Genomic DNA, 8,386 nt, shown 5'->3' on the forward strand with positions numbered 1-8,386 from the left:
AAACCATGATGGCATAAGATAGCATCTGCTCTGAGAGTGCCCGGGGTTGGGGTCACTGCAGAAAGCTGGGAGGAGAGTTGGTGTGTGGTCCTGGGGCTTTCCTGGTACTCGGGTACCTAGGGAACTCAGATTTTGTGCTATAGAGAGCTACGTTCAGTCAAAGGCGCTCAGCCCTCCCTCCTAGTTCCTGGTTGGGCACTGAGGATGGGGGTGGGGGAGGTCCATATTCAGGGATAGAGGTTCCAGGCATTGCGAAGAGAATGAGAAAGCACACAGTAAGTGACTTAGCCACCAGGCTTTAGTCACAAGGGCCACAGAGGCTGTGACAGGTACCTGAGCCATGCCACAGGATGACCTTGGATGTAGATGAGGTGGAGTGCATGATGGGTAGGTGGGAAGGTCTCTGGCGGGAGGGGGTTTGTTTAGGGTGGAAGTTACAGAGGCAGTGAACAGAGAGGGTGCCCAAAGGAGGGCAGGCGCCTCTCCATGTCAGTCTCTTTGCCTGGGTTCCCTTGGCCAAGGCTCCCAGAACACAGCTGTGCTTATGTTCCCAGCAGTCAGGGGACTGAGGAAAGGGGCCCAAGACAACAGTTAGACCCTGTGTTGGTACCACAAGTGTACTGGTTCCTTGTGAGCCTCCCCAGCCTCTGCTGCCTGCCTGCTCTGGGGGCCCAGGGATACAGGTGGCCTTGACTGCCTGTTCCTTCATCTCTGGTGGGGGGCATGCTGGGGACTGGCCTGCAGGGAGGCTGGAGGTCGGCAGCGGGGCAGAGAGAACAGCAGGGGTATTTGGGAGTGGGAGAAAGGTAGGCATTAAAGCCACAGGGGTTGGGAAGCACGTGTGTATGTGCCCTTCTGATAGGGTCTCCAGGTCTGTGACCATGACCTTGGCAGAAACCTAAAGGGAGTCTAGGTGTGCAGTGCATGCCTTTAATCCCAACCTGGTCTACACGGTAAGAACCCACCAATTTATTTATTTATTTATTTATTTATTTATTTATTTATTTATTTATTTATTTATTTATTTATTTATTTTTTAAGAGGCAGCAGCCTGAAGGGACAGTGCAGTGATGCTCACTGGACTCTTCCCATGGCCATGCACCTGCTCTGCCCTCTGTCACCAGGCCCCACTCCAGATGTGTCCTGTGAGTGTGTGAAGTATAACAACTAGAACAGCGACCCTGTCAGGTTCTTGTCCCCTGGTGGTGGCACCAGGTCACAGTCACGTGAAACTTACTCCTCATGGTACCGTGCCGCTGGCATCAATTAAGCTGAGAGACAGCCTGGATCTGACTATTGCACTTTACAGCTGTGTGGGCCCAGGTGCCATTGATGCTTTCACAGGAGAGCTGTAGCCAGGCACAGCAACAGACTGCTCCCGAGTGTCATCCTGACAGCCCCACCCCAGTCTCGTTCCTGCACCACACATGAGGAGACTGAGGCCAGCCAGGCCTCAGAACTTGTCCTCCATGAGCCTTATACAGCTGGAGGTGGGTGGGAGTTTGTTCAGTGGTCTGGGGGAGCAGAACACGATGTTAGGCCTTTCCCCCTTGCATTTATTCATTTGCTGGGGGGACGAGTGCTGTGGCACACACGTAAGTCAGAACACCTTACAGGGCTGTGTCTCTCCTCCGTGCTGGTGCCTGGGGTGGCTCAGGTCATCAGGCTTGTCAGCCAGCGCTTTTCCTGCTCAGAAGTCTTGCCAGCTGGATGTGATGGGTGGGAAGCAGGTGTCCTGGGCTCAGGTGTGCTGTCCACACAACCAGGTGTTTCTTTCTGAATGATGGCTTTGAAACCATGAGAGCCAGTGTGGGTAGTTCATTAACACCAGGAGCTGTGCGGACCTGGCCCTTGGGCTGATGTTTCAGCTATGGATGTCTGGACCCTGTGTGTCCTGGCAGAGCAGCAACCACAGGAGGCAGGAGTACCGAGCTGACCTTGCCTGGAGAGCCAGGCAGAGGTCCATCTCTTGTGTGTGGTTGGTGTTGTCCCCTGTAATCATGCCCTGTGCTCTGGTGAGCTGGAGGCTATGCCTCTGACCTCGTCACCAGGGAGTCCTCCCGGCCCCTTCCTGCTGTCTGTCCCTCTGTCCCTCTGCTCAGCTGTGACGGAAAAGGTGTGATGGGCTGGGCTAAAGCAAGTCCTGTGCCAACAGCCTGCCAGTCTCCCCCACATAGTAACTGTAGGGAAGTGTGGACTTGGGTACTGGGAACCAAACCTGAGTTCTCTGCAAACCAGTGTGCATCCTTAACTACTAAAGACAGGCCCAGTTTTATGTGACATAGAGTGATCTTGGGCCAGGTATGGTCCCACACACCTGTCATCCCATCACTTGGTAGGGTGAGGCAGGAAGATGAGTTTAGGCCCAGCCTGGGGTACATGAGACCCCGTCTCAAAAATAACTTTAAAACAATTACATCACTCTTCTGGCATCCCTCACAATCTTGTTGCCCCTCTGCTCCGGGTTATTATAGAATGCAACTCCATGCTGTAACAAGTACAGAGTGGGCATGGGGTCATGGATTCCAGACACACACCCCAAAAAATCTAGTCCCAGGGCCAGCACTCACCCTGTCGTAGTGAGTAACTTGTGTTTCCCTTTTTTTTTTGTCTTCTGTTTTTTTTGTTTTTTGTTGTTTTTCCCTAAACTTTCCAGGTCAGAGTACACCTGTAAGCCAGCTGGGTTCTTCAGCCTTCCCCGAGTCCCCCGATCCATTCCAGCCACTCGGGGCTGACAGCGGCGACCCGTTCCAAAATAAAAAGGGGTTTGGGGACCCATTTAGTGGCAAAGATCCATTTGCCCCCTCCTCTTCAGCTAAACCTCCTAAGGCCTCTTCCTCCGGCTTTGCCGACTTCACCTCTGTAAGTTGAGTCCTCCCTCGCCGCCTTCCTGCCTGGCTTGCTGCTTCTTGGGGGTGGGCGTCCCTGTGCAGCCACCACACTGCTCCCCGCTGCTGGCACCTCCCACCACCCAGCCGCTACTTTGTTATTATTCTGCACTGGCCTCTCTAAGGGAAAGGCTGTGGATAAAGCTGAGTGAGAACTACGGTTGAACGCCTGCAGGAAGATGGGATTTCTCCCGGGTGGGTGACACGGAGTGTGCCTGCCTCCGTTCAGTGGCTGTGTGACCTTTGTCCCTCGGACAAGGCTGCTGTGTTCACTGAGTTTCTGTTGGAGACATGGTCTCTCTATGGAGCCCAGGCTGGCCTGGAACTCACAGTCCACCTGCCTCTGCCTCCTGAGTGTTGGGACTAAAGGTGTGTGCCACCACATTGGTCCAGTGAGTTTTGGAGGCTGAGCATGCAGTCATTTCCCAGGACTGATTCTGAACATTTCATCAGGTTCTGCTGCCTCCAGAAAGGTCTTTGAGTGCCAGGGTCGGTGGTCCTGCCCAAGTACATCATGCATGTAGGAGAAGAGTGCAGGCAGGATGTCCAAGAATGAGGGATTTGGTTACTTTGTGTTCTGTGTTTTGTTTTTTGTTTTTCCCCAATTTCTATTTGGTTTATTAGCTACAGTGAAAAAAGAACCCAGCCTAGAGGACCGGCTTGGAGCCTCTTCTCTTTCCCAAAGGTTCAGAGAGGCCACTTGCCCAGGCCAGAGGCTTCCTGGCAGCAGCCTGGGCTCTGACCAGCGCTGCCCTGCTCCTGTTGAGCCAGCCCCGGCTCCTTCATGGCTGGCATTCTTAGCACCCTCCACCACCTCAGGGCGGCCTGTGCTCTGAGTGTGCTGCCTGTCCATAATCCATTTCACCCTTCCAGGTGTGGACGTTTTCCCAAAAGCTTTCCTTGATGTTTGTGAAGTTCCTCACTGGGCTGTCAGGGGAGACATTGGGATTACTGCTCTGTTTCCTTTTTTTTTTTTTTTCTTCGAGACAGGGTTTCTCTGTAGCTTTGGAGCCTGTCCTGGACTAGCTCTGTAGACCAGGCTGGCCTCGAACTCACAGAGATCCACTTGCCTCTGCCTCCCGAGTGCTGGGATTACAGGCGTGCGCCACCGCCACCCGGCTCTGTTTACTTTTTTTACTTGTTTTTGTTTCTTTGAGATAAGCCTGGGCCTTAGTTTGTCGCCTAGAATGACCATGAACTGGTCCTCATGCCTCCACACAGTCCTGGAGTGCTGAAGTGTGGCTCAGTAGTGATTGACTGGCAGGGCCCACATATGACCCTAGGTTCTATTCCCACTGCAAAAAACCCAAAAAACAAAGCATTTGTATCAGCACAGTGAATACCCAGGTCCTCCCCAGCTGTTAGTGACATCCATGGAACGTGGCTGTGCTGTGGCTTCATTTGAATTGCTTAAAGCAGAGCTGGGCCCCGTGGCACTCATCTCTTATCCCAGTTCTGGGAAGCTGAGGCAGAAGGGTCTCAGGGTTGAGGTCAGCCTGAGGTACATGGAGAGACATGTCTAAAAATAGTAATGGTGATAATAATACACTGGCCCTGGCCCTTTTGTGGTCCCTGGGGACCTGTGACTTTTCTGAACTGCAGCTCGCTCATTTCTGTTGACAGTGCACACTGTGTACCTTCAGAAAGGCAGCATTATTAGAAAAAGTCGGAGAGAGAAGCACTTTGAGTGTTTTGAATAGCACGAGGTTTATTTTCTGGTGGGCACTATTACCAGCAAGACCAGGGCTGGGGCCATGCGTGGAGTGCATGCCCAGCTCCACACCGGCTCTGTCTCAGCACCAGGCAGGTGGAAGCAGGAGGCTCCCAGGTCGGCCTGTGCTACAAAAATAAAACAGTCCGTTTGAAAAAACAAACAACGGCACAGCTGTCGCCACGTGACTGCAGAGCTGGGTGCGGGCAGCGAAGAGCGGTGTAGAGAGATGACTGTGGCCTTCTGAAAAGCTTGCACTTCCTGTGCCCGCACCGGCAGAGCGCCCGTTCCCCTGCACCGTTTGGTCGTAAACACCCGGTTCTGAGCTGTGACCGGGCTAACGACGCGGTTGTCCCAGAGTGCTTACTGGCTTCAGTTTTATTTCTCAAGTGTGTCTGTTTGTTGTTTGGGTCTTACCGAGGCTGTTCTCAAACTTGAGCTTCTGGGTGCTGGGTGTTTGGTACTGTACCCATGCTTAGCTCAACTTCTGATTTAAACACTCTCATCCCAGGTGGGAAACTAAATTCTGTCCTGCCCTGGCCTGGCCTGTGTTCCCATCAGCACGGCACAGCACAGGCCTCCCTGATGGCAGAGCCCCAGTGGGGACAGCCCTCCCTCCCTCCGTGAACCTGCCTTCCAGGCTCGTTGGGACTTTAATACTGTGAAGCTCAGAAAAGGCTGTCGTCACCTGTGGTTTGGGCTTTTGGAAACTGATGTCCCCCACGAGGGCTGGCCTGCTTTCCTTGGCACCTTTGGTACCCCAAAGCTTTCTGGTGGGGGCCGTTTCCCTCGGCAGCTCTTCCCACTAGCGGAGCTTCTCCCTCCAGGCTGGGGCCGTAGCTCAGTGGGTAGTGCTCACTTAGCGCCCACAAAGCCCAGGGCTCCGTCCCCAGCACCCAGGAGTTAAAGGTCGCCCTCAGCTGGTTCAAGTCCAGCCTGGGCTACAGGAGACCCTGTCTCACAAAAAGGACGTAGTAGCCAGCACCTCTAATGCCAGCACCTGGGAGACAGACAGGTAGAGTTCTGAGTTGAGGGAAGCCTGGGCTGCATAGAGAGAACTTTTCTTGAAAACAACAAAAAAGTTTCTTTACATCCTGGCAAGCAGGGCATGGCAGTGCCCATCAGAGACGCAGGGAATTCAGGGCCATCGTGGGTTGCCAGAGTCCCTCCCTACAACACAGCCACGGACAGCCGTTCTGCCTCAAGCCAGTCGTGTGTGCCTCAGGAGCAGCGAGGGGTGTGTCTCGCAGAGTAGCTGACATAGGAGCTCAGCTTCCTCAGGAGCCAGGTGGACGACAGACAACTGCTCTGGGCTTTGCAGGTGCCTCCAGGAGCAGACGGGAGGAGCAGGGTCTGTCTGCACGGCATGCTCCATGCAGGCACGTTTCTTCAGAGAGACACAAATTCTCATTGGTGAAGGTGCCCAAGAAAGGTGGGGTCCTCTTGGCTCTTTGGGGCCCTGAGACAGTACAGAAGGGAAGTGGCCCCCAAGCTGCTGTTCCCCTCAGGTTCAGGTCACCCCTATGTGACCCAGGAGAACTGGAGGTAGCCTAGTCCAGGCATCTCCAACCAGGTCTAGTCGGCACCGCTGAGGAAATACCCTTGCGGGAACGTTCTCAGCCCACGTGCACAAGGCAGGCTGCGTGGGAGGAGTGAGGGGCTGGGAGGGTGAAGCCCTTCACCCACTGCCCAGCTGCAGCTCCTGGAGTATTTACCCTGCGTTTTTTTCTTCCTTATTTTGTTCCCCGTGAAGTTTTAGGAAAATTCCCCAAGACAGGGAGGGGGCAGTGATCTATGACCTGCCTGTGGATGTCTTAGACTCCAGACTTGTCCCCTTCCTGAGCCCCTGTGAGGTTCCTGGGCTCCACCCTTTCCCTGGAGGCCACACCCCTGCCACCAGCAGAGCTGAGTAATACTCTAGTAGGCTCCTTGTCACTGACTAGGAAGTCACAGCCCTGTCCTAGGGCTCTAAGGTCCCGTGTGGCCCTGATTTCTGTCACCTAGAACCTCCCAGGTCCCCAGGCCACTGTCCCCACCAGTTCCTGGTGGCGGCTTGCAGACAAATCCTTTTGAGGGCCCAGTGCTCTGGTGAAACAGCTGCTGTGTCCTCTGCACCCCCCTCCCTCCTCTCCCCAAGGAGGTTGTGCGCGCGGGCCCCCCCCCCCCCCCCCCCCGTCACCTGTTTCACTGCTGATGTCTGTCTGCTCTTGAGGGCTAGAATCTTAAATCACAGAAATCCGCATTCCCTGAAGAGACAGTGATTAGGGAACTATTGAAGTCCCTACACGCGAAATGGCTCCTCCCTGGGGGATTGAGGTCTCTCAAGAGGGCATGGAGCAGAATAAGAAGAGTAGCTGGTAGGGTGTGGCAGCCAGCTGGGTGGCTGAGGCAGGAGGATTGGCTATGGTTGTAGGCCAGCCTGGGCTACATAAGGAGACCCTATCTCTAAAGGAGAGAGAACTGTAGGATGTACCTACAGAGTTGGTGGACCTGCCTGCTAGAACCTTCCAGCACCAGGCCGGGCTGCCCTCTCTGCAGGGGTGGGTGTCTAGACCTCCAGTTGGCAGCTCAGGTCGAATGTACTCCACTTCTTTTTACGTGGAGTGAGGTCAGGGACCCTAGCACGGGCTGCTGGTCCTTACCTGCCCAGCGCCCCTCCACCCAGCCGGTCCCCCTCTCACTGCCCAATCTTCCTTTGTAGTTTGGCAATGAGGAGCAGCAGTTGGCCTGGGCCAAGCGGGAAAGCGAGAAAGCGGAGCAGGAGCGGCTGGCGAGGCTGCGCAGACAGGAGCAGGAGGACCTGGAGCTGGCCATCGCCCTCAGCAAGGCTGACATGCCGGCCTAGGCGGTGCAGGGGAAGCCACTGCCGTCCGTATGTACACACCCATGCTCAGAGCGTGCCCGCTTCAAGCCGTGCCTGCCACAGCCACCGCAGTTAAGGACAAGCTGGCCACCGGGCCTGGGCTTCGGGGCCTTGTTCAGAGGCAGTAGACGCAGCTCCCCCGTGAGCGGGCCAGGTAGGCAGCTGTAGGCAGAAGGCCTGGAAGCTGCTTGTCTGTCTGTCTGAGGTGTGATGGCGGTCAGTCAGGCTCCGCCTTCCAGATCGGTCAACAACTGGCAGAGACAGACAGCCTCCAGTCTCCTGCTGCAGACAGGCCCTGCCCCCGCCCCTCCCCGCATCCATGAGACACCCCCACATGATGTATGCATTCGTTGTATAAAAATGAAGTTTGAATGATTAATATAAAATATTTTAATACAAAACATGAAGCTGTCTTGTTTTCAGTCTAGGAGCTTGGGTCGGTGGGTCCCTGGCAGGCTGAGGACCAGTGCTCCTGCAGCAGGGTAAAGAGAAGTGTTGCATCGTTTGTGTGCATGTGCGTGCATGTGTGTGCCTGTAGGTGCTGGTAGGGGCCAAAGGGGGTGTCATCCCCTGGAGCAGTTGGGAGCCGCCTAGTGTGAGTACTGGGCTCCATCTGAGTCCTCTGCAAGAGCCGTGCACAACACACTTACTAGTTATTTATATTTGTGTTCTGTTTAGTGTGTGTGTGCACATGCACAAATCCGCGGAGCACAGTGAAAGGGCAGAGGTCAATTCTTCCCTCCAACCACGTGGGACCTTCAGATTGAACTCAGGTCATGAGGCGTGGTAGGAAGTGCCTTAACCCAGTGAGCCGTTTTGTCGTTGATGGTGGTGGGGTTTGCTTTTTGTTTTTGTTAGATGTGTATGACTGTTTTGTCTGCATGTGTGTCTGTGCGCCCCTGGTACCCATGAGGTCAGGAGAAA

General features: G+C 54.7%; 1 protein-coding gene across 5 annotated transcripts in view; it reads left to right on the forward strand.

The window, feature by feature from the left end:
- The window catches only part of Eps15l1 (epidermal growth factor receptor pathway substrate 15 like 1), a 94,271-nt gene extending 86,408 nt beyond the window's left edge, over nt 1–7,863 (forward strand). For 2 of the 5 annotated variants that reach the window (XR_013045265.1, XM_006989889.4), the window contains 2 exons: nt 2,657–2,862; nt 7,301–7,863. Coding sequence is in view for 4 of the 5 variants with exons in the window: in XM_006989889.4 (XP_006989951.1) it covers nt 2,657–2,862; nt 7,301–7,444 (350 nt within the window). In the remaining variant the exon portion in view is untranslated. The remainder of the gene's footprint in view (nt 1–2,656; nt 2,863–7,300) is intronic. The other 3 variants (XM_016008189.3, XM_016008191.3, XM_006989888.4) reach the window with 2 other exon arrangements.
- The last annotated feature ends 523 nt before the right edge of the window (nt 7,864–8,386 follow it).

The sequence above is a fragment of the Peromyscus maniculatus genome, chromosome 17, assembly GCF_049852395.1.
Source record: "Peromyscus maniculatus bairdii isolate BWxNUB_F1_BW_parent chromosome 17, HU_Pman_BW_mat_3.1, whole genome shotgun sequence".
NCBI classification, from domain to species: domain Eukaryota; kingdom Metazoa; phylum Chordata; class Mammalia; order Rodentia; family Cricetidae; genus Peromyscus; species Peromyscus maniculatus.